Here is a 27,107-nt window from a genome sequence, read left to right on the forward strand (position 1 = left end):
CAAATATGGTTAGTATATAAATACACAATAATATATATCATATCATGTTATTATAAGGTCAGTGTCATAGACAACCTTTTATATAATAACATGAAATTATATATTAATATAGTTAATATATATACATAATAAATATATATCACGTTATTGTTTAAAAATCTTAGAGGCTTTTATACTTGTCGTATCCCTTACCGGGAGTGTGGGATGTCGTCTTAACATCCTCCCAGGATTTATAACAAGTTTTGAAAAAAACTTATTTTTTAACATGATATTATATATTAATATATACACAATAAAAATATATAAACAGTAAAATAAAAATTCTTACTTGTTGAATATTTTTGACTTCTTCTTGTATTTTGGAGCGTCGGAAAATATAGAGAACCTTCGAGCGATCGTGCTGATAACGTGTTGTGAAAAAGTAAAAATTTACGGTAAAAAGTAAAAACTCAAAAACTCAAAATTTATCAAATTCTACACTTTATAAAATTTTTCTCTCTTCACAATTGTGTTTTTCTACACAAATGGAGAGACCTATTTATAGATCTCAATTGGAGATTAGTCAAAAATTAATACATCATTAATTACATCATCACACACTAATTTTCAATATTTTACAACTCAATTTTCAACCTTCAACATTCAACAATAAATAATAAAATATATTTATATATATTTTCAACAGTTTCATATTTATTTCGATTAATTTTTTTTAATTGATTTGCTACGAACAAACTACTACATTAATTTATCACCCATGTCAAATATAAAATAACATACATTCATCTGTGTGTTTAAACTAAAATTTTTACAACAAAAAACACAGGACAAATTTATCTTATTTACAGAGGATCGGACTTTATACTTGATTTAAATTGTCATAGAGGGAGTTATATGTCTTTTTATTTGTTACTTTTATAGGGGTGTGAATTAATGATAGTTGCTCGATTTATTACATATGTTAAATTTATTAACTCATGAGACATCGCATATAAGAACTTTTGTGTAAATTTAATATCAACATCCTATATATACACGCATTCTATTAATATATTAGGTTGAGTGGCCAATCAACCTGCAGGTTCTTGATAATCAATATTGAGTAATAAAGGTTAAAGTTATGCATGGGTTGTGTCAAGGGAAATTAAAATTTTCGTCTGCTATGTTTTTCACTTTGCAATTTTGGTTATCTATATTTTTAGTCTTAGTTCTGTATGTTTTGATTATTATTTTTGTAATTTTAGTCATTTTTCTTCAAAAATTCTTACGCGACACTATACACGTCAGCATTGCATTAGTGTCATATCAGCATCACATCGAAAAAATGACTAAAATTAATTGCCAAAAAAACAAATATAGCGGACTAAAACTGAAATCTGAAAATATAAATAACCGAAATCGCAAAATTACAAACATATATGACAAAAACAAAAAAAAAATTCCCGTATTGTCAATATCATTAAAAAGTAAACCCCCGAAGTTTTTGTATCTCAAATATCTAATTACCCGCCCATGCTTTTTAATCCATACAACAAAAGAATATTTTTATTGCCATTGTTCTTTCTTCATCCTTTCTTTTTCGATTTATATCTATACAGGAGAATCATTTCTATTTTGGGAAGGTTCTGAGAATGACTATTTTCTTTTTCAAATTATATACTTTGTTTTAACTTGAGTTTGAACTCATGTCTCTCATACGTACCGAGAGAGCTAGGTTTATGTTAGCACGATACAAATAAATTAAAGGGGATCTGATGAGAATTAATGACAATTTTTTAATTGTATTTTTTGTTTTGATTTGGGATTTAACTAACACATCGATCGTTTAAGTCCTATCGAAAGAGATTTATGTTACTACGTACAATATATCATGTAATATGCATGACCTGAGAATGACGAATTCTATGGACATTAATTAGAATCTGAATATACCCCCGTGTTCATTTTTCACCGCTACTTTTTCAACTTGAAATTTCATCATATCTCTAGAATAATTAATTTATATTCTCCTTTGATTTTATCTATCATTTTCAAATTTCACAAAGTATATATAAAACTCCTTTGTATAAACAATAAAGCCTGCTGTCTTTTAACACCCCATGCAGGATATTACATGTTTTGTTCAGATTTTCACAATGCTGCTAATAATTCCATGCACTCACCCCAATAATCTCAATTAATTCTCGGATGTATATAGGGGGATAAGTTTTGACTAATTAATTTTGGGCAAAACAAGCTGTTTCAACTAGACAATTTGTAGTGTTTTAGAGAATTTTTGGGAAGAAATATTAAGTTTTTCCTTAACAAAAAGGGAAAATATTTTTTTTGGTCCATTAACTTTTCAAAGTTTGGTTTTTGTACACTAAATTTTAATTTTGAGTGATTTTGGTCCAATTGCTGAAGTGACAGCTAGACACGTCAGCATTTTTCGACGTCACGTCATCATTTTCCGATGTCACGTCAGCATTTTTTGGTGTCACATCAGCAGGTGGAGCAAAATACCCGAAAAGTAAAATTTAGTGTATCAAAACAAAAATTTGAAAATTTAATGGACCAAAACAAAAAAATAGACAAGTTATTGGACAAAAAAATATTTTTCCTAACAAAAACTTCAAATTTTTCAAGATTGCGTCAAGAAAGCTCTCCCAAACACTACCAAAATCTACTACCATGTGTGTGTATTAATGATGTATATATTTAAGAGATGATATATATATATATATATATAGATTTTGTGTGCACCCTGAGATGTTCTCGCGAACATCTGATTTTTTTTAGATGTTCGCGCGAACATCCTGCGGTGTACACAAAATCCCTGCACACTAATGTGCAGTGGATCTTGACTGTATATATATATATATATATATATATATAAATTTATATAAAGATTCTAAATGCTTTATGTTAACCTTTTCAGCTGGCTTGTCACATGTAAAACAGTGACAATTGGCCAAAGATAAGGCACTAACAAGTAACAAGTTGGTTATCTCGGAAAGAAGAGGCGGTTGGCTAGCCACACAATCACCATAAGGTACCATATCTTTGCTTTTTGTAATTTTTCACGCAGAATTATTTTTAATCTAGACAAGTACTGTTATTGTAAATTTGGAGGTTAATATATATACTAGAAAATTTGAGAGGGATCGGGTGCAACAACTAGGCACCATTAATATTGGTTCCGACCATAATAACATATCGAGATGCATGGCGATGTTTTGATGAAAGATTAATTTAAAATCGAAATATATATGTTCGAAACTAAACGAATTAGATACATTAAAAAAATATATATATTTGGAGTTATAACATCCAATCATGTCATATAGTAATACTACTCCACTAATTAGACAATGAATCGGCATGCATATCAAATGTTCTTGCTCACCTTTATTCTTCTCCTCCGGGGCCTTCTTCTTTTATTATTATTATTATTTATTATTATTATTATTATTATTTATTATTATTATTTTTTATCTGCTTGTGAAGTATTTAGATACCCAAAAATTCTCCTCTAGTCTTGTAACTAAGGGAATTTGACAAATAATTATACCTTTGATATCAATATTTAGTCATTTAATAATTATCCGAAAAAAACATGCATTGATATTTCTAGTTAAGTTACAATGCTCAGCAACAAGAAATAAATAACTGTCTCTTCAAATTGAGCATTATTTTAAAAAGATTAATATGTATTCACCTTGTATCAGGATCACCTAGCTAGCATCCACAGTACATGCGCATATGCATACATCGCGCGTCGTACATGTAAATTGTAATACAATAGCATCCAAACTCTCTTGCATGACGACGACTACATGTTCAAAGACAATATAATTAAAAAGAAAATGGATACAATATGGGGAGTGTGTATATATACCATTGCTAATTATACAACACACACACACACGTATAGAAATTTGTAAATATATGAAAAATTAAAGAGATTTGCGATTTATAATTATATGCATTGCCTCGAAAATAAACTAAAATGTAATAGTGACATATAATAATTATAAATAGTCTTATTTAATATAATATATATATATATATACACGGATGTCACACACTCGCATTATGAAGCCAATTCGGCTTAAATTTATAAATTTCCGAGACACGTGCAAGAGCTAGTTAAGATACATCCATTGTTCAATCGTTGTAGGATGACATGCAGAGAAGTACTATTGGAACTCAAGAATATATTGGGGAATATTGAAGGAATAGTCACGTTCTTTACATAACGAACAGGCAGCTAGCAACACCTCGGGCATCAATATATATCGTTTTAGAAATAGCTAGTCGTGACATGACAATCGATCTCTATGTGTTTAGTGCGCTCACGAAAAGCACGTGATTCGTCGAGTCCAATAGTCCAAAACGCAGCAATTATTCTCATACAATAACGATAAACCCAAGTTCACAATCTAGGTTCCAAAATCACCCACCCCAACCATGAAATTCCAAAGCAAAAAAAAAAAAAAAAGAAAAAAAAAGAAAGAAATTAAAGGTGGCATATACTTTCTTTTCCATGTCATTTCAGACGTTCTTTCTGTAAATGCAAAATGTGTGGATGGCAGTACATGCACATATATCTACGTACCATCTATAAATTGCCCTTGTGTGCATACAAAATTATAGATTAATATTTAAAAAAAAACAAATTAAGAAAAGAAAATAATGCCTAGAGATAGAGATCCTCTGGTGGTAGGAAGAGTTATAGGCGATGTGTTGGATCCATTCACAAGATCATTAGGACTCAGAGTTTCTTATGGCAATAGAGAGGTCAACAATGGGAGCGAGTTCAGGCCCTCCCAAGTGATCAACCAGCCGAGGGTCGACATCGGAGGCGAAGATCTTCGTACCTTCTATACTCTTGTACGTATCATGATCATATTCCAAATTTTATTTTCTTCGTCTTCATCATATACCGCATGTTATGGATATCATTACGATCGAATTTGAACGAAAATCGGCTTTAATCTCAAAAGTAATACTTCATTTAATTAGTAGAGGAGTTGATAAAGTGAATCATGTATATGTTTAATTATGTTGTTGTATTGGCATGCAAATAGGTGATGGTGGACCCTGATGCTCCAAGCCCTAGTGATCCAAATCTCAGAGAATACTTGCACTGGTGAGATATATTATTATTATTAAACTAATTGCATGCTGGCTAACTAGGGTTTCATGTACTGTTGAAAACCCAGAAAATATATATATATATATTTTTAAAAAATAATAATTTTTTTAGGTTCCTTGATCTATTATATATAATTATTGTTTGAATTATAAAATCAGAAAGCGTAGCCCAAAAAGTGTGAAGTTTCTTTGGTTATTGCCCACCATGTTTTCTTGGGAAGCCACACATGCATGCATGCATCTAATCTTGGCCTGTCACCAAGATTTTGTTGCTTATATTTCAAACAAATGATTCAGGAAAATATTTATTTATTTTTTAATAAAAATATTACAAAACATGAAAACATAAATCAAATAGAATTACAGGCAGTCTCGTGACTTTAAGATTGATCAAAATATAAAACATAATTCAAATTTTAATTTGTCTCGATTTCAATAATTAATTTTTTTTTTGACTCAGTACGTAATAATTAAATAAAAATTTTAAAACTCCATTTTCCACGATATATATATAGAACAAGGAGATGTGCTGTTTTCTATTGACTACTGATTTGTCTTGCATGCACGTGCCTTTCAAAATCCTCTGCCCACAAGCAAAAGTACCTTGGCAACACGAAAGTCTTTTTAATTGCTCTTTGTGTGTGGGCCATCCACATTAATTACAATAGGCGAATTGGTAAGACCTGATGTGACGTGGGAAGAAATTCTCCAGCGTTGCGGGTTCGATCCTCGTGTGGAGCATATTTCCTGCTGAAATATTGTGGGGGTATGCTCTGGGGATTGGGTCATGTGCTCCCTCCTTCAGGTCCCTGCCGCTCGTGCACAACCCTCGATTTACCCTCCGCATGAGCCAATGGGCCTCTAACTCATGTGGAATGGGGTCCCCTACGGGGTCAACCACCCTTTTATAAATATATATATATATATAGAGTAAAATGTATTTTGGTACACGAACTATTGGTAAAATGTCATATTGGTACACGAATTATTGAGAATGGCTTAATTGATACATTATCCAATTAAAGGTCAATTTTACCCTTAATAGGAATTAATATTATATTTATTAATTTTAAAATATCATATTTATTTAAAAATTAATAGAGTAAAATTCATTTTGATACACGAACTATATGTAAAATGTCAATTTGGTACACGAACTATAAGAGAATGATTTAATTGGTACATGATTTAACTAAAAAGTTTAATTTATCCTTTAGTAATTTATTTTAAGTTCAATTATTTTTAATAATAAATTCAACTAAGTGTACATTTTATTATTTAAATTAATTTTTATTTATTGTAAATAAAAATTTATATTAATTTAAAAATAATAAAAAATAAGTATCTTAATATTTTATAATATATTTATATTTTACTCATTAATAAATTATTTATATTTTTAAAATATTAATAATATAAAATTAAATTGTATTTTTTGCTATCTATGTAAATAATTATCCATTTAAAAAAATTGATATAAATTATATAATAATAAAATCACAAACTCAATAAATAAATCATATGCAAGACTAAAATATATTTAATAACGATAAAATATAATTAAATAAATATTTATTTATTTATATTTAATTTAAGTGCGAGTAAAAAAATATAAAATTACAAATTATTAAATCGAGTAAAAAAATTTTGGGTTATTAGAACTACGTAAATTGAGATAATGAGTGAGATTTTTTTCTGTGATATTTGTTTTTTCATGATCTACTCTTTAATGTTGAAAATTTTTATACTAAATTTTGAAAAACTAAAATGGTGATTATGCTTGTTTCAATCATTTAAACACAAGATCAACAGACTTCGGTGATATATATTTTTATCATATCATATATTATAATATTTTTTGTATAATTTGACTTAACAATTGTTTATCATTATATCTATAATTAATTTTTAAATAAATACGATATTTTAAAATTAATCAATATAATATTAATTCCTATTAAGAGTAAAATTGAACTTTTAATTGGATCATATAACAATTAAGCCATTTTTAATAGTTCGTGTATCAATATGACATTTTACCAATAGTTCGTGTACCAAAATACATTTTACTCTTTTAAAATTAATAAATATAATATTAATTCCTATTAAGGGTAAAATTGATCTTTTAATTGGATCATGTACCAATTAAGCCATTTTCAATAGTTCGTGTACCAATATGTCATTTTACCAATAGTTCTTGTACCAAAATACATTTTAATATATATATATATATATATATATATATATACTTTTATATATTTAAAAGGGTTGACCCGAAGAAGACCTCATTCTACATGAGTCAGAGGTCCATTGAGTGAAGGATTTTTCGTCTGCAATCATGTTTTTTTTTTTTACACTAAAACACGGTATCGGGTTTTAGTGGTCGCACACGAAAAACCCTGCACCTATATATATATATATATAAAGTTTTGATCTCTTAGACAATCACTTGAAAAACTACGTGAGTATCTCTGACGTGACATCTTGTACAACCAAAATGAATAACACATCAATCGATACTCACATAGTTATTCACAGTAGTTGTTCAAAAGATCAAAACTCGATATATATATATATATATATATATATATAATAAATTAATTGGTTTATATATTTTATATATAAAAACATATATATTATTAACAATTTACTATAAATATTTTTGATGAATCATTGCACATATGTTCTTATAATTCAACTCAATTAATCTCCATGATATATATCACTTAGCTTCGTTGTGATCCAGGTTGGTCACTGATATTCCAGCAACGACGGGAGCTAACTTCGGTGAGTTGTCACATCATCGAATATTACTATTATTATTATTTTTTAAATTGAGTGATATTACATATTTTGGAGAAATTAAATGGTCCAATCTTATAGTGTGACAACATATCTTGTACTACCATTCTATCCACTCAAAAGAAACATACATAGATTGTATGGAGCACAATCACTTGATGAAGAATACATGACATATCCTTGTCTTTCTTTTACATCATTAATTTGTTACATGTCAACAAAATATATGTTTTGCATGTGCGTCGCAAGATGTTTCATGAATCGTTATAAAAAATTAGTTACAAAATACCGAGAATAACGTCATTTTCTCCACTAACTTTTTGTAGATGCAAGAACTTACGTACCTACATTTTAACAAATCGACATTCCTGTGGTTTAATTTATCATGATTAATTTAATTTGTATGTGATTTTTAACATGTTCTTTTTTTCTTATATTAATTTCTAGCCAATTAAATTGTTGATTCTTTTTTGTTCTTCGATTATCCACATCTTTTAATTTGATAAGCGAAAGGCACTGTCTCCTGCAATTATGCTTTTTGTCGATCCTAATGCGTTCCAGGACCCTACAAGCCTCTCCCTAACGTGTCGATCTCACGATTCATCGTACAAAATATTTTTATTTTTTTCTTTTTATTTTGTCGGATTAAGCAATTATATTAGTGATGTAGCAAAAAATTGATATTACCCGATTAAAAAAAATTTGGGTAACTTGTAGAGATTTAGTTAGCCGAATTAATACTCGAACTGTTCCAAAAACCGAATTTCGTGAATTGTCACCTGCATCACAAAGCAAAGTGAGTGGCGCCGGAAGTTGCCCGGCGAAGACACTCCGACGCTCAAGTCAGTATTTGCCCAATAAAAGTTCTAGAGAACTAGAGCAGTGCGTACCTTAAGAATGAAAGGACTTGAGCTATTTATTGATAGTCGAAGAGTTTCATGGACTTGAGCCTCTTATGACCTTTTAGAAATTTGTGGGCCTCGATAAAATGTCCAAATAAATAATATGAGACCCAAATGAATTTAGTCATTGGGCTTGGACCGGGAGAAAATCAAATTGGATCATAACTCATCATAAGCCCCCACTCTCGGGTATGTCGCGTAGCAAGACGATCGAGAGTAGGAATTTCTGGAGTAGTATGTCGGTAGACATGTAAGAGGAGTCAGTCTAAGTACACGAGATAATAAAGTTGGGTATGTAACCCCATCAATTAGTATATGTTATGATTATATATAATGTTTGTATGACATCAGAATCCGAGTCTCTACTCTTTCGTTATACAATGAATAAATTTGTGAATTAATGCAATAACTTGAAAAAAAAAACAAATTAAAAATATATATAATGGTTAAATATTGCATGTGTAATGCAGGACAGGAGATAGTGTGCTACGAGAGCCCGCGGCCGTCGATGGGGATCCACCGGTTCGTGTTCGTGCTGTTCCGGCAGCTGGGACGGCAGACGGTGTATGCTCCGGGGTGGCGCCAGAACTTCAACATGAGGGATTTTGCGGAGCTCTACAATCTCGGCTCTCCGGTGGCTGCCGTCTATTACAACTGCCAGAGGGAGAGTGGCACCGGTGGAAGAAGAAGATGAATAATATTATTTACATATAATATTATTTCAACACTGATTATAGGCTTATATATACCCATATATAATTATCATATATATATGCTTCATGATCGATCATAAGTCTTTAAGTCGTCTACTGCTGTAATTGATTTGATCTACAGGTTTCAAATAATCATACATGAATAATAAATAAACAATAAAAAGGAAACAAGCTTGGTAACAGTTCTTTGTGTGGTTTTGTATTCTCAATTTCGGCTATAAAACTACATGTCCATGATATAGGTAGTGTTTGGGAGAACTTATAGGAAGCACTTCTCAGCTTTCGTCAACAAAATTTCACAAAATTTCAAAATTTTGTTAAGAAAAGCTGAAAAGTGCTTCCTAAAAGCTCTCTCAAACACTACCATATATAATTTAAGTCGTGCATCAAAATGACGGTATATTATTGAATTCGGATAACTTGATATAAATTCGCGATCGAAATCAAGGTACATGGTTCTCCATATTTCAGCCACATTCCAAGAATAAGGTAGTTCGGGAGAGTTGAAATTTTGTTCAAAAGAAAGCTGAAAAGTGATTCTTAGAAGCTTTATCAAATACTACGTACCTAAGTACTGGAGCAACGTGAAGTACCAGACCAATTGACCACTTTCATGTAAGCAACTGAAGCATACACAAACACACACAGATGAGGGTTTTTGTGAGATTAATTTGCACAGATTCAACTAATTGAATCCCATCAAATTAAATTTACTACAAACCATGAGAATTATAAATTAAAGTGTAAAAATAGGATCATTAATCAAAAGTACTGTTTGGGAGAGCTTCTGTGTTACAATTGTCCCACATTAAATACTAAACTAATAAAAAGTTGGTTATAAACTCTTGAGGTAATGTACATTTCATGGGTTTATAACCTAACAAATGATACTCTCGTTTAGACTCGACGTAGCGAAAGGGGCGACCTAGGAAAGGCTGTCGCGCGCGGACATCCCCTTCTCAAGTGGTCGGCAATGACGTCCCCTTCTCAAGGGATCGACAATGCTACAATTGTCCCACATTGAAATACTAAATTAATAAAGAGTTGGTTATAAATCCTTGAGGTAACCCCACCCAATAGGCAAGCCTTTTGGGATGAACACCTCATCGCTTTATAACCTAACATTCTTGAAAGAACTTCTCGACTTTTCCTTGACAAAATTATTCTCAATTGTTAACCCTCATAGTTCGAGAGCTGAGTTTACCTCAGACGTAGACATTACTGAAGGAACTTAATTAGGAGTTCCGTTATGTTTTTGGGAGGGAGTTATATTTACACGATGTTTCATGCAAGTGAATCGTCGATTATGTATCTAATTGTTTCATCCATATTGGTTCGATTACTATAAAAAATATTAGAGTTATAAATCATTATGTTATGTTATCAATATATGATACTGATTTTATCTTCCCTATATCATATTATATCTTCTCATCTTGTGGCGTATAAATCGAACACCATTAACTAAACACTTGTATTTTGGGTTTCAATTTGATGCTTATATAATAAATCATCGAAGTCGAGACTGTGTTCTTCGAATAAAACATGATGCCAACTGTATTAATTTGTATACACACACATTATGATATTAATTTTGTCGATTAATTGTTATCTGTAAATATATACGAAATAAGTATTCTATTATTTTCTTTCTAAAAATAGGGAGATAATTATATAAGCCCAGTTGTATCTCATTTAAATTATTCAAGTTGATAATATTACAGTAGAATTTTTTACTATACATCACGTTCGTACGCGCACAATTTTAAATGTACTTAAAACATAAGATTAAATGTCGTTATCTTACAAAACAGAGTGATTAAAATCGAGTACCGTTTGATGTAAATAATAAGATATAAATGATTTTTTTAACTCCTTAGATAAAATAACAATATAAAATCCATGGGCGAAAATATCTGTTCGCATGCATTTCCACAAAATACAAGGCAATGGAAATGCTTGTGGTAGTGTTTGGGAAAACTTTTGAAAAGTAATACTCAACATTTTTTTAAACAAAATTTTCAAAATTTTGTTAATAAAAAATTAAAAATTGCTTCCTATAAGCTCTACCAAACACTACTTATATATACTCTTATTTTGTGCCGTGCGAGAGATGTTTTTACAGAAAGTGTAAGTTATCTTTTGCATATTTTCAACTGTTTTGTTTATTATATTTAGATATCACAAAAACTCAAGTGAAACAGTATCAGTAACCAATTCTTATATGAATCACCCGTTTGACAGGCATATGAAACAAATATTACTATTTATGTCAAATATATTATTTTTCATTATAAACATAAATCGGATCGGATGGATCTACCTAACATATATAAATCAAAGAAACATCTGACGGGAGAGAACGCTTAAAATATATATTTTTTAATGCATTACTTGGGGCCAACATTAATTACAACCTGTTAGATATCCTCGTACATTAATTTCCACTGTTTACAGGATTGAGTAACTGGTTGAAATCTTGGATCATGAAAACAAAAGGACCAGCTCAGGTTACCAAATAAAGTTTCATTTTACAGGCTAAATACATACAGATAAAAGATACGTATCATACAACTACCACTGTGAATAATAATATTATACCAGTATACAATCCACAAAGTTATAACAGATGCAAGAAATAACTACCTGATTTTTCAACTATGGACCTCACAAGCGTTACAAGGAAAACAGATGGATGTAATCCCCCGGAAGAATAAACCCAAATCGAAGCCACCGGTCTGCATTCCAAAAGTATGTGTTGTTTGCGTTGTTTAAGGTGTCCTACATCAGTTTTAATGTTTAGAAGTCGGATTTCATCAGCCTTGTATGAGGTTTTATGGTAATGCCACCAACATCATTATGCTGCTCCACATGGATGTAGTCTCTTGTTTTCAGAACCTATGACATTTACACAGCAAAACACAAAGATCAGCGACCCTATGTTAATCCAAGCCGAGAATGCCAGATCGTTTTTTAACCAAGCAAAGATCAGCGACCCTATGTTAATCCAAGCCGAGAATGCCAGATCGTTTTTTAACCAAGCTAGGTTCCGGAAGATTATTTTGGCAAAGCTAAGATATTGATCATGCAGCGTCAGCAAATCGAAGAAAGAGATGCAAACAGGTAAATGACAGAGCCTGTTTCTCGTGATATGACAGAATTCCACATCAAGCAGAACAAACAGTCACATTGTTAACCATCTGATCTTGAACATAAAAATTGGCCGTAATTATTTTGCTAGAGGCCAACCACAATTAGTCCAACAATTGAGCATTTTGTATCCAGAGTGAATTTCAAGATCCTGTCTACATGAACGAGGGTATGTTTGAAAAACCACTCAAGGAACCGAAAAAATATCTCCCTGAAGATTGACGGTCACCTAAGAACCATATCTTAAAATTTACAGAACTCTCCATTACGCACTCTAATTTTCTTAACCTCAACTTTAGTTTGCTAACGATGGACAATCCTTTCAGGGGTGAATGATAAATAAATCAAACAAATTATTCAGTGAATTTATGAAAGATTAACCAGACAAATAAAAAAAAATTAAAGCAAGCAAGATTTTTCAGGAATTTCTTCGAAAAAAAGTTGAAACTTACCAACGTTTCAAAAAATAATCTCGAAGCTTCTTTACGTGATTTACCAATCAAGAGACTGTCCATGGAAAGAGATTTCCTTCCAAACTCTGCCTCCTTGACAAACACCATTTGGAGATACTTGGAAACAGCCCTATAAAACATAATGAAATCAGGAACTCAGGAGTCCTGAGAAAAATACCATTTGTATGCAAAGAACATCATCCATACAATTTATCAAGTTTAAATTCAAATAAATAAAAAAATTACACAAACATATGGGCTCCATTGCCATCACTCAATACAAATCGAGTTCATAAAATTCCTAGTTCGTATTAGTAACTAATAATTTCATTTAGCAATACCTGCAAAAAAGCGGAACAATTAGGATTCCACTCAGCAAGACATACACCAATGTCGAAATAACATCATCGCTACAACTTTTTGTGCACGTAACATCCAAAGAAAGATTTTTACGACCATTCTAAGCCACACATTAAAATTTCCTAGAATCTGTGAACCAAGTCATTCAACTCAACAAGCACACATTTAAGGTTAATCAGAGCAGTGCAAGTACTGACATTAATTAATTAACAAGTGACAAATTGCTGCAACAATTTGCACTCACTCAGATTTTTTTTAAGACACTCAACTAGCTGGTTGACTAGAAACACAAAATATAAGGTGGTAGGGTTGGTATATCAACTAAAGAATCCAAACTCTTTATTGTAATTCTTAACATGTGCTTTACAGATCCCTTGTCATGAGATCTGACTAATTCATATCAAATAGCAACAATAGACACTTGAGCATCATCTATATTGTTAACTGTTTTCCTCGTGGAGGTAGGGCAGAAAATGGCTGCCACAAAGGTATTTCAAAAAGCGATCTGTGACAAATGTTTTCGAAACTAGGACAAGATCCTTAGTGATGTAATTCTAGTATTAGTTGATAAATTGCTGTTGCTTTAGTTCATTTCCTAACATCCACCCACGGATGGCAGCAAATCAGAGACAATGGTCAAGAAATGCGTTATTTTCAACATCTGAATATTCATCAACGAGAGCATATACCTTGTACGTGAAGACCATCCACTGTTGTCAGTGACTCCTGTCTCTTCACCATCAGGAATATAATCATCAGCTAAGTCGTCTAGCTCATCATCATCAACATTCAGAAACTCTGGAACCGGAAGAAAAACGAGTCAACCCAAAGTAATTTGTGAAGACACAAGCTTAATATCAAAGACCAAAGACATGATCATGAAAAAAACATAAACATTAATGTGCCACAACTGCAAGGACAATCACAACTTGGCATTGTCACAGCCAAAGCTGAATCACGTATGTGCGGGCAACACAAATTGAGATGGTGTAACTGCATTATGAACAACGAAACAGCAAGCATTTTTACTCTGTTTGGTAACTCGGCTTACTAATGTTTCAGAAGTTCATTTATGGTCCTGCCCTTTATGTACAAGAGTGTTCATTTATCGTATACTTTTTTTGCATCAATAGCCATGTCATATGCAGCTCCAACTCTGATTAACAATTGGCAGGAAAGAAAATAAATCATATCACTGAGACAGAATCACACCTGTGTCATTTCCAGGAGCCAAATAAAACTCCTGCAAGAAATTGAACAAAGATTAACCAAAATTACCGATGTCACAAAGGGACGCTTTAGCTCAAACTGAAATCGTTCTACTCATAAATATATACACAAAAATAACAGTAGAATGCTCTCTTAATTCAAGAGTTACAAAAATAATTGGCAAAAAGGAGTTAACACATAATTTTTTATTTTTATTTCTTGATAGGAGACATAATTTTAATTAAGTTTCACTTCAAAGGACAAATTAGAGAGATTGTATTTTACACTTAATTTACAAATATGATATGACTTCACCTAATATCTATATCAATACAAAGTGAAGCATACAGTAAAGGAACAAAAAAGATCTTGTAAAACTTTAATTGGTCGAGCGGTATTTCAAGTAATGGAAGGTATTTGCTTCACAATGGGTGTGTCAAAATATTCTTCTTAAGAAACCATATATAATGAAATTCATTCACAGCCACACTGACACTGTATTTGGTTCTATGATTTTATGTTGCATATTCCCCTCAAGCTGTTAGAAACATCCCAATAAAGACGTAAAAAAAATAAAAATAAAAATAAGAAAGAAAATGGACAAATATTTCTACAAAACACACTTGTACAATCTATTCACGATCTTATGTATAATCACCAACGGTATACTTTACATGTGTTAATCCCAAAAGGAATCCAAGATTGAAACATTCAAATAACTATGCGACCCACTTCTTGACATTGGTTGTCTAAACTCTCTGACACGATTAAAGTAGTCCAAACGCCTTTCATTGTTAACCCACTTTCCTATTATAAGAATGACAACTCTTAGAAGAATTCATCTAATAAGACCTGCCATTTGAACAACTAAGGGGGTAGCCATTGTAGCACTTAATGCAGGGTAATGAATAACCCAGGGAATACTAAATTGCAGCCTAAGCATAAACAAGGCGTTACTTAAAAGAAATTATAGTAAAGGAGAAACTTACATCTCGATCATGAAGGCCAAATCCGGGACTGACTTCGTTAATGAAATCATTCTTCTCTTCAGTTTCATCTCCACCAATTGCTTGTGCATTGTCTAAATCCATCATTGAAGGATACAACCCAATAGTAGGTGAGCCAGCCTTCTGCTCTAGTAAAACATTCAGATCATCATCATTCAAGGAAGAGTTTTGCTCACAGTTCTCGTTTGACTCTGACTGAAGCCTATCAGCTGCATCATTATTCCTATCAGTATCTTCAATTGGCTCAGGCTCAGCAATAACATCAGCATCAGTCGCATTAAAAATTATATCACTTGTTTCCACACCAGCTACATCCATAACATGCTCCTGTTGTGAAACCTTGGTCTCCACAACATGAATAACCTCATTATGGTCTTGACCGACATCGCCTTCCTCCAGCTTGCTATCTCTTAGTGTAAGATTCTCACAGGGAATAGCTATGCCATTATCACTGACGAAACTTGGTTCACGGTCTGCCCCCATTCCACTATGTTCGGCCACGTTAGGCCCACTGAACCCATTGTCACTTTCTATATGCGGACTCAAAACATTCTCAGCATTTCGGGAAGATAAATATGGTTCAGCTGTAGTTTCAAGAAAGCTATCATTTTTGTCACCATAAGAATCTAAATTTGTCTCAGCCACAGTTTCAAGGGAAACAATGTTCTCGTTATTTTGAAAAGGTACTCTCAACTCAGCCACAACGTCAACAGAAGCACCCATTGCATCACTCTCGCAAATTCTGATTCCACTAATATCTCTTACTTGACTGTACAAAGTTGCCAACTCGACTGACATGCCTAAATATATAAACCAAATTAGCATAAAAAATGCCCTTAAAGATTTTTAAGTTCCTACTGAGTCACAAATAAATGGTTTAGGAAAACATTAAATTGTCAAGAAAGGGATACTCACTCCAGTTAAAAAGTTCCTCAACTAATCAATAAATAAAAAAGAAAATGAAATAGGTGGAAATCCAAAGACCAAAATAAGCTATGTGTATATTATATCAAAGAGAAATTGATCAACAATTTAGTGTGAGTAGCAAAACCAAAAACTTCGAGAAAACGAAATCCCAGACCAGGTTTGTGAAACGTCAAACCGACCACATTGTTTTGTTAGTACTACATTATCCATAGCAGGAGATGAACCAGTCATGAAACAAGTACTCTGTCTATAAGGACAGTTTTCATTAAATTAAATGTCTCAACTAGAAGATCAATAACTAATACGATGCCAAACAAAAGAAGATTGATCTTCTGAAGAAAAGAGCTTGTGCATAACAGGCTCGCAATCAGATTGATAGGTCCTGATGTAAACCATGTAGAGAGTCATAAAATATCATTTCAATACTTGAATTTAAAATACAAATCACCACAATATGGAGGACATTACTATAATAATCTCACCTGTAAGTATTGCTTCCCGGAAAATTTCATCTTCCAAACACTGTTTTTGAATCAGGGAAATTTCAGGGCGTGTGCAAGGAGCTTTCTTTCTTACACGCCTTATGTCTTCAGTGCTTGTCAGCTGATCTCGTATAGTACTTTCAAGGAACAAAAATAAGAGTATTAAGAATAATGAGACAAGAAAGCAATGAATTCAAAACAAAAAGTCAAGACACAAAAACTAGATAGTTCAGAGCAATGATGCAGCAAATCTGATTGAGTAATACGTATTTCACAGGCAATGTACCAGAAGTACCAATAAAATGAATCATACAAATAAATGAAATTTCCTATCACATCAAAATCATCATTAAAATAGCAAAAGAAGCTGGTGCAGACAAGAAATAAGGCAAATGAGAATGAAATCCCCAAAGGTTATAGCAACCGCCTGTCTAGTTTATCTTATGATAAAAGTAGTCAAGTCTCAAAGCACTCAATCCAAACATGCAACATGTTCAACTTTAACATGCAAGCAAGGATAGTGGCAAAACGATGAAGTAAAACATAATCCCAAGTTCAAAAGAAGGAACATACTCGCCATGTAAAACCATGGTATCATCCATTAGCACTTTTCTTTTGGGAGGACCTGACCGGGGAGCAGAACGATTACGTTTCATAGATGTCACCTCAGAAAAAGGAGGTGTGGGCTTCACTTTCATAACTGACGATCTTCTTCCAACTGAAAAATTAATTTTCTGATAAAATTAGAAACCAGCCAGTAGAAATCTAGTTAATGAAGAAAGTACTGTACTACTGTGTACCTAAAATGGAAGACAATAAATCATCATCATCAGGAATACACTCTGCTGTTCTTTTAACACGAACTAGTCTTGAAGATTCAGCAGAATTCAGACTCTGCTCTGTCAGAGTACTTTCAGTAAAGCTGCGCTTTTTACCCGTAAAGATTTTGCTGCCAGCATCATCTTCATCAAGCCCTTCAAAGTCCTTTAACAAAACCTCTTCAAGCATGTTTCTATCTCGATCAGGACACCCATCTGGTACTGAAAGCAGTTTTTCGGGAGCAGGTATCTGAGATTCCGCAAAACTATTTGCATTTTCTACTAGCCTTTCATGAAAATTTGCATTACACACTTGACCATCAGGTTGACTGGATGACACGTCAATATCTATATGTGATACTTGTTCTTGCACGTGATTTGCCTTCAAACTTTGTTCTGGATTATCAGCTACGCAGCACCCCTCACCTAATGAAATTAAGGCCATCGATATCAAATCAAAAAGATTCACACATTAAAATGACAATCACTGCTATGCACAACCAAAACTGCTGCATTGTAAGTTGCTTATCGGATGTTAAAAAAGCACAGCTATTACATCAACTCCTGGCTACTTTTAACAATCCATCTAGTTTAATAATTTAAATGAGTTGTAACCAAAAAATAACTGCCGAAGGTTCGGGTTGTAGATACATATCAGCCTGTGGGACAGAAGAAGTTGATCTTGCAAACACTTAAATAACACAAAACATTATAGCATCAAATAGACAGTGAGTTATATTTAACTAAAAAATTGCACTTATTTCAAACACTAAAAATTTGCTAAAAAGCGCCTTCGTTGGTATTAGTTGCCAAAATATTTAATAGACCTAACATCTAAGGAAACTATCAATCAAACCACACATGTATTGGACGAATGCATATTAGTCTTCTTCTTTTCTTTTTTCTTTGCAAAAAGTGGTTTCAATTTCACGATTTTCGCAATATTAAAAATTCAATTTTGTTCATTATATCATTATTTAATGAAACAAAAGCTCTTGATAATAGACCAAAAGATAACAAGGATAGAGGGGGTAGTTATTCTGAGCGGCAATTTTGTAAGCTGAGAAAGTTCATATGCAGAAAAACCAAAGATAGTTATGATGATGTTCTCTTGCTTTAGTATGGATAAACCAGGGCGTAATTTGGAACTTTTACTTTGTCATAGATTATCAAGTATCATGCTTGATTAACCAACCTGTTATAGTTGTCTCCCTTCCAGATGTAGCCAAAGCAGTGATATCAGTTAGTACGTCAACATCAGCTGACATGCCACATCCAGAATTTATCATAGCAGGTTGTTCCAAGTTTGAAGTACATGGCCTGAGAAATGGGGTTTCATTTGTCGCAACATTTTCAAGAACATCATGTTTCGAAACAGAGTCTGTAGGTTCCTGATAGCCCTGACTTTGAGCATTGAGATATGATTTCTCGTGATTACATTCACTTCCGAAACTTCCAGGCACTTCAACCCCAAGTGATGATTGATCTTTTATTGAAACACTTTCAGAGACAATTGTATTAAGACCTTGAACATCACAGGGCTCATCCACTGCACGACGATGTGGTGTCTCTTTATAGACAGTTTCATTCGCTATATCTACCTTATTGTTAACATCAGATGCCTCAATCTGATCAGCCAACTCAGAAGAGGGCTTATACACTGATGATGACTCGTCTAACGATACACGTTCCACATCAGCCTCAATGAAGGTAGATTCTCCCTGTTGTTTTGAGTCTTTGATTTCCAAGACACCTGATTGGTATCCATTCTCCCCCTGTGGCACATGAAGAGTTGCATCACAATTTGTACCATCATGTGAACCCCAATGTACTTCTTGTTTATCCTCGGACACAATACTTTTTGAATGATCTCGCAAATTAGATTCTGTTAAAGGATATTCTGATTCCAGATGGTCATCACATGCTGACGCTTCTTGAACACTGGAGAGATTTGGTTCCTCTACCAGTCTAGGAGTACACGGAGCATGAGCATTGTCCACGAGATCAGTGAATTCATCAGCACCATCAACCTGCATAAGAAAGTCATCAAAGAAAATTGAATTTCTACACGATGAACATTTAAACATGAGTTGAAAAACCAACCAACAGAAACAATAAAAATATCGTTAAACGAAATATTTTCTATAAACATAACATCGAGAAGAATTGAGAAATGCAAACTGAAGGATATAGACAACCCTGTTATCTGTTACAATAATTAAAGAGCTCCAAAATTACCTTGTTTTCTAAATTGATATCATTATCTTCATATTGCCCATCTTGACTGGGAGTGGCAATTGTTCCAAACGTGGCCCGAGGTTCAGCACTGGTAACACAGAGACATTATGTGTCATCAGTATGCTTTTATAAAGTAAAGAACTGAGCACAGCATCTATCACCATTGAATACAATCTGATTAAAGCTAATATGAAATCGGATATTTCAAGACAGAAGATAAGGACGGGAAGTAAGATTCATTTAAATTATTTAATTTATTTCAAATAAAGCGGTAACAGAATCAAAACAATTGTTTCAGACTATAATGCATAGTCGCAATTTTGAATAAAAATGGGTATTATCACAATTCGCTATGTTTCTGTATTTTGATGATGCAACATATGCTTATCTTTCTTATACACAGATATTCAGAGATAAGACAACCAATAGCACAGCCAACCCTAAAATTAGCAATTAAATGATGACCAAGCTTCATGTACATAAAAATAAAAAGAAAGCGCCCAACACAATAATAAACTTTTCGAAATAAACCACATAACCATAGACTTCGTGCAAATAGGGTGCTGATAGGTTGGATTCTAGGGCATCTGAGTGAATCGATTGAATTAAACATACAAAGTCATTTTTCTCCTAATTCAAAAACTTAAAACCAAGTTGAATATTTAATAATTAAATTAAAGCAAAATAATAAAACCAATAGTCGAGCAAAAAAAAAAATAGATGCATAAACATCAATCTTCATTACTGTGCAAATTATGAAGCATGGAAGCAAACTAATGACCAAAGCCACTAAAAGAACAATTAATCTCATTTCCCTTACAGCATCACGGTTCCACCCATTCAAACGTGCTCAACCTAACCCATACATCTTATATTACCCCAAAGCTTAAGTCATGCCCAAAATATCAAATTATATGGTTACACATTTCAAAAGCGCAATTTCTCTTGAAAAATTGAATTGCATTAAATGAAATAATGTACTCAGCATCCAAGGTGGAATTAAGGATCAATGAGAGCTCAATGATGTTAACTATAGGGGACACAAAGTGATGTTACCAGGTCTTTCCCACTTGGCATTGCCAAGACCACATACCGTTGGATCCAAGAAATAGACTAATGGAGGAATTCTTTAAAAAAACCTAGGGTGTCAACAGTAGATGGAAATCCTGGAGAGAGAGATTTGTGAATGAGAGAGGCGGCAGCAAAAAGGCCCCGAAGTAGAGGTGTATCTGGTATCAACCATGGAGGAGTAACGACTGGTGAAAAATAGGCTCGTAAAGGGCTTACATGGTAAAACAGGAACTATCGGGTTTAGGAAAAGCAGGCCATAATGTCTGATAAGGTCAAAAGGCCAAAATTCAACATTGGCGTTTAACTGGAATTCATGAATTTTGTAAATTGTTCACAAATTAATTCTGAACTACTAATTTATGTCTTTTCAATTCTTGGAACCAAAAACAATCGCTTCTCAACCCATTTCGGATCAATCCATGGATCCAAAGCCACAATGACAACATTACGTAAAATGGACTTTATATCATGCATCTTATCTATCACTACAAGTCTGTGAAGCGTTCAATTGCAAAAATGGTATACATGTGTGTCGCCTTTTAGAACCAATCACTCATAAACCAACCGGAAAATATAATTGATATTCTAAAAAAATTCCAAAGACCAATGTAAATTGAATAGAGAAAGGAAATCACTTAACCAATTACACCACAAATGGTAAAATTGAACCAACCTCTCATTAGCATGATCAGCAGAGCCAATTTTGTGCAAAAATAATTCCTGCATGAAAATGTTCGACTGATAAGAAAAGGAAGAGCGGAAAGATATTTATAAGAGCTAAGTATACAGAGCCATGAAAAACTCAATGCATTTGTTCCATGTCCAACACAAATACACAATGACATTTGGATCACCTCCACGAAGTGCATATTTATTTTAATCATTTAACCATTGCTCTCATTGGGATGAAGATACAATCAAACAAGCTATTAATACAATCAGATATAATTTAAGAATTTTAGGGATCTGTCCATCTGAGGTTTTCACCAGCGAAGTCACTTCCATCATCCTCACTTCAAAACGTAAAACCATTTAGCAAATAACTTCTTAAACCCAAGAGGTTATTGCAAAATTGCACTAAATTCTTTCACTCTCACACAGTTTAAGGAGTAAATAATATGAATTTCAATTTGACAAATATTTAGACAGTCCAAAGTGTAAATGTCAACATATTACTGATGATTTGCAGATTTTGACGCGAGCAATGTTGATATATTACTGCAGATTTTGACGTCAACTCACGCTAGAACAAAAGATCGTAGAAAATATTCTGTGTTTTATAGATATATTAGAACCAAAAACAAGTTTCATCCCACTAACTAGATATCAAAATCAAAATATTCCAGATGTTCCACAGATACAAAATAGTCAAATAACTGAGATAGGCTTCATAAAGTCATAGTTTACTCCTGTAAGGCATGAAATTTATACCTAGTTAGATGTCATGATCAGGAAAAAAAGTAGGAAAAACTGCTTAAAAACCAAATAATAAATTTTCACATCTGAAAGACTGAAACACATTAGTTTTGATTTAATATCAAAAGCCCATAATACTATTTTCATACCATATAACTTGCGGTATGATTTAAATGATTATATTACCAATAAAATTCTCCATGTTAGCACCCCAAGGTCGTAACATGTCTACAGCAGTTCCAAATCAAAAGAAAGGAAACATGATAACAGCATCTATAGATTAGTGTACCTCGTCAAGGTCCAATCCAGATGCATCACCATCTCCAAATCTCTCTATGAACAAAATAAGCGACAATAAGGACCACAAATTAATAAAAAAGCATCGCAACTTAATGAAAAATAATACAGAACATCATTTTTGGGTTGCTGTGATCACTTTTCCACGAGAAATAAAAAGATGCAAAAATTTTAAAAAAGCAAGGATAGCACTAACCATCAAGACCAAACTTCGATGTTGAGTAACTGACACCCTCCATGGAATCTTGAAGGGTGATTTGGTCTCTTGAACTAATATGATGATCAACATAGTTGCTGCAAATTCAGAGTTGACATATGAGTCAAAACAGTTAACAGGTCAAACTAACCGCATTTCAAAAAATAAAATGGCATAACATTCTCTTAGCATCATCTTAAAAATCAGAGTGATCAAGCCAACCACCCTATTTTACGAATGTCTCAGTCTCTCCTATAATGTCCTGCATCTCATCTAGATAGAAACCAGTCTCTTATCTGAGAGAGACAGTCGTTCCAATCAATTATCAAAACAACGACTTGAACTTTGTGCATGCAATGTGCAGATAATGACAACCACTAGACCAAATATTTAATAACTGACAGATCTTCAAAAAAAAATCCATTTAGTTTTCTATTAAGCAGATGGCGATCCTATATTAACCTAAGTCAATATCTGTGTAATCTGATGTGCATCCAAATTGGGTAGTAATTTTGTTTTGCTTTCTAAGTTTAGTTGAAATGATATCTTATCTTTCGTTTTCCATGTTGAATTTATTAATAAGCTTCTTTTCTTCTCAAAAGATTGAAGCTCATTCAAAATGATATAATATAATAGCTGCCTCATGAAATACTAGAAATTATGAGAACTAACCCATGTAAAATATCATTATCTGGAAGCTCAAAATCATCAAGATCAAATGTCTCCGGCAAGGTGATGGAGTGATAAGGCGCCTTTGATTGTTCTGGAGGTAAATCCACAGCAGTAGAGCGAAAAGCCTGCTTGATTTTGAGTAAAGCCTCACTGCAATCGTCAAAGAGGTAGTTCACCTTTTTATTATATATTCTGACCACACCAAGCAGAAGATGGCTGGACAACCGAAGCGCAATAGGCACCTCCGGAAAAATTATAGAATCTGCGCCAGATCATCAAGTTACATTCAATGACGTAAAAAAAATCATCGTAACAATAAGAAAGTAACCATTATTAAGGAATGTACAGATGTTCCAATTTTTATATACACGGAAAGGAAACTAATCAGGTAAACAATTAATACAATAAAATAAATTTTCGCAAAAATGCACACAATAAAAGAAAAAAACAATCAAAAAACTTTTAGTGACGCAATTTTTTATTAGAGATATGTAGCATCAAATGAATAGGTACAGATACTTGCAATTTTGATTTTCTTATCCTTTTGTAATAAACTAAAACAAAACAGTATTATCGCCAGAGAACAGGAGAGAATTGCCCTTCCTTAAGCATCTATTGGTCCCTCCCATTCTTCCCAGAAGGCAGACATTGTTTTACCAGGTATTCAGTTGCAGTAAGATGTCGTGTTATGGGCTCCCGATCTATTTAGCTCAATTTTACAGCCCCTCCGATTCAGATACTTCACTTATCGATTATCAAACCATGAGAATTTCTATCCAGGTTCAAGATCAGGTTTGTCTACTGCAAGGTAACCTCTTGAGCCAATGAATATCAAAACATCCATACACACGTCCTCAAGACCAAGAACTACGAAATAATTTGCACAAGTATAAGAAATGTGGTTCTTCCTTGTGCCAAATATTTCTATTTAAAATAAATTTTGAGTTTCCTATTAACCCCTTTAATATCGAACACGAAAGACGGAAGAGTAATGAAAAGAATAGAGTTTTTAATTCGTAATAATACATTCAGATTTTTTACCATCCAATCTGAGAGATCATTACTCTCGTAGTAGCAATTATTCACACATTATAATAAGCATTTTCTTTGCATTAACTTCTTGTTCACAATTAATAAGCATATACTCTTAATTTCTTATGCACATTAAATTATCCAGAGTACAATGGCACCCCAGTGGTATGAAAACTGCTTTTTTCTCCTCTTGAGTTCTGGATATAAGAAAACAAAAGCTCCAACTTGTATTTGATTGCAATTATTCAACTCCAAATTTGAATTCACATACGACCAAATAGCCATAACATCATCAGAGTTTCTATTTTAAATATATAAACTGAAATATGCATTTCAAAATTACAAAGTTATTTTTTAAATCCAGTTCTCGTGACCAAGGGCACGTAAATCTGCTAAGAGGACATCCATAAAATATATATAGATATATGGAATCAACTAGATTTGAAAAGCGGGGAACAAATTGAAATAAAAACTAGAGCTTTACCGACGGAGACTCCAATATCAGTATCGGCAACCTGATTCTTCCGAAGCTTCCGCTCCAAATGTGCCGCTATCCATATGGTCCCCAGCGGCCCTTTCTTTGCCAATATGAATTGTGAATAAAACATTTCTCCTTTTCTCTTCTAGAACGAACAAATATTCATTCACTCATACAAAGTACTCACTCCAAGATCTTATTTTACTTCTAATCACCTATTCGCGATGCATACACGGCATTCAAAACCAAGAATACAGAAACCCTAAATTCAACAACAAAAAATTTAAAACACCGAACTTTTCGCTTCAACCGGAGCCCGTCAGTCAAATTAAGCACAACTAGCACTCTAATCCAACCCTTGCAGCAAAACCTTACAGAAACCCCCCTCGATTCTGCACAGAAGCCCACATATCACAGGTAAACCCACACTCAAGAAACCCTCGAAACGGCGAAATCTCAGGCACCCCGGAAAAATTCATCAAAACTATGAGCTCAAACAATTCGTATAAGCTCGAATTGAGACACCGAATCTCCAAATCAGGCGAGATCGAACCCGCGGCAGCTTGTGCATACCACAGAAAACGTTTACACACACACACACAATCCTATGCGCAATCTGTATACGGCAGCACGAGGCGTGTGAGTGAAAGATAAACTTGGATTTGGGAGTATTCGTCGCGAAATTCAAATGAAAAATGATTTTCAGCGCTCAAAATGTATTTCATGTAAAATTATTCGAACTTTTTTGATTTTTTTTCGAAACGAAGGCACCAACCATTGAGGTTCGAATTCTGAAATTGGAAAGTCAATAGAGTGGACTGGCGCAGGTGTATTCTTGAGATTCGTCAGATGGTGTCTTAGTCCAGAATGGACGGTCGAGATTTCGAGATTACTTTCGGACAGCCGGAGAATTTCGTGGGGCATTTCAGACACGAGAATGACAGCGCGTGACGTTAGTACTCTCCCTCTGCCCCTCCACTGTTTGTTTACAACTTACAAGTAGATAATTCACAAGATTAAAATAAATAGATATAAGAAAAAAAATTGGAATTGTTTAAAAACATACTTGAGCCCAAAATTAAGGGAAAATTAGTGTTTTAGTCCTGTATGTTGGCTTCTTTTTGGTTTTGGTCCTGTATGTTGGCTTGTTTTGGAAAAGATCCTGTAACTCGATTTTTTTTTTGGATTTAGTCCTATATGTTGGCTTATTTTGGTTTTCGTCCTGTAAGTTGGTTTGTTTTTTGGTTTTTGTCCTGTAAGTTATCATGTTTTGGAATTTAGAATTTGATCTCTAATTATTTTTATTAAAAAATATTTTTTATTCTTTCATATTTTATTTGTTTATTGGTTTGAGATAATTACAACTAACTAATAAAAAAAATATTTTTTACGCTTAAATTTTATTTAATCTAAATAATTTAATAAAATCTAAAATATGTTAATTTAATGTATTAAATGTAACATACTTTTGTTCTTTTAAAAAGTAACAAACAAACATTCATTTGTATCGTTCTGACTGTAACTTCAATTTTTTTATTTATTTGGCACTAAGTGTCGCCCACTTAGCACCTATTAATGATCATATGGCATAAATAAGTTCCAACCTAAATTAACAAAATTAGCTAAAAAACTAAAAATTTATTTAAAACATACTTTCGTTATTTTAAAAAGTAACACACTAATATTGTTTTATCGTTCCAACTATGGTTGACTGTTTTGTTCCGCTTTTCTCGAAAGAAAAGCTTTTTA

The 27,107-nt window shown here is 32.9% G+C and overlaps 2 protein-coding genes across 2 annotated transcripts; one reads left to right on the forward strand and one right to left on the reverse strand.

Annotated features, from left to right (window-relative positions):
- The first annotated feature begins 4,637 nt into the window (after positions 1 to 4,637).
- Positions 4,638 to 9,739, forward strand: LOC140871595 (protein VERNALIZATION 3-like). The gene is made up of 4 exons (XM_073274175.1): positions 4,638 to 4,872; positions 5,070 to 5,131; positions 7,883 to 7,923; positions 9,311 to 9,739. Exons 1-4 carry the CDS (start codon positions 4,675 to 4,677, stop codon positions 9,532 to 9,534), a joined length of 525 nt encoding a protein of 174 aa, XP_073130276.1. The 5' UTR covers positions 4,638 to 4,674; the 3' UTR covers positions 9,535 to 9,739.
- A 2,180-nt stretch (positions 9,740 to 11,919) lies between these two features.
- LOC140871311 (sister chromatid cohesion 1 protein 4) lies at positions 11,920 to 26,182 on the reverse strand. Its single transcript, XM_073273764.1, has 15 exons — positions 25,365 to 26,182; positions 23,849 to 24,110; positions 23,177 to 23,274; positions 22,973 to 23,016; positions 21,941 to 21,987; positions 20,197 to 20,284; positions 19,154 to 19,988; positions 17,941 to 18,384; positions 17,714 to 17,858; positions 17,141 to 17,277; positions 15,714 to 16,531; positions 14,728 to 14,758; positions 14,205 to 14,313; positions 13,156 to 13,285; positions 11,920 to 12,451 (listed from the first exon to the last, which is right to left on the reverse strand). Exons 1-15 carry the CDS (start codon positions 25,486 to 25,488, stop codon positions 12,353 to 12,355), a joined length of 3,411 nt encoding a protein of 1,136 aa, XP_073129865.1. The 5' UTR covers positions 25,489 to 26,182; the 3' UTR covers positions 11,920 to 12,352.
- Between the last annotated feature and the right edge of the window lie 925 nt (positions 26,183 to 27,107).

This window comes from Henckelia pumila, unplaced genomic scaffold (genome assembly GCF_033568475.1).
Source record: "Henckelia pumila isolate YLH828 unplaced genomic scaffold, ASM3356847v2 CTG_461:::fragment_3, whole genome shotgun sequence".
NCBI classification, from domain to species: Eukaryota; Viridiplantae; Streptophyta; class Magnoliopsida; order Lamiales; family Gesneriaceae; genus Henckelia; species Henckelia pumila.

What these genes read in the sequence shown, in the direction of transcription:
- LOC140871311 (XM_073273764.1), bottom strand. Translation starts at nt 25,488, where the DNA reads ATGTTTTATTCACAATTCATATTGGCAAAGAAAGGGCCGCTGGGGACC. An exon ending in CTGGATTGGACCTTGACGAG is followed by an intron (nt 21,988 to 22,972) that starts GTACACTAATCT and finishes ATTTTCATGCAG; the next exon opens with GAATTATTTTTGCACAAAAT. An exon ending in GGCTCCTGGAAATGACACAG is followed by an intron (nt 14,314 to 14,727) that starts GTGTGATTCTGT and finishes TTCCGGTTCCAG; the next exon opens with AGTTTCTGAATGTTGATGAT.
- LOC140871595 (XM_073274175.1), top strand. Translation starts at nt 4,675, where the DNA reads ATGCCTAGAGATAGAGATCCTCTGGTGGTAGGAAGAGTTATAGGCGAT. An exon ending in CTCAGAGAATACTTGCACTG is followed by an intron (nt 5,132 to 7,882) that starts GTGAGATATATT and finishes GTTGTGATCCAG; the next exon opens with GTTGGTCACTGATATTCCAG. An exon ending in AACGACGGGAGCTAACTTCG is followed by an intron (nt 7,924 to 9,310) that starts GTGAGTTGTCAC and finishes TGTGTAATGCAG; the next exon opens with GACAGGAGATAGTGTGCTAC.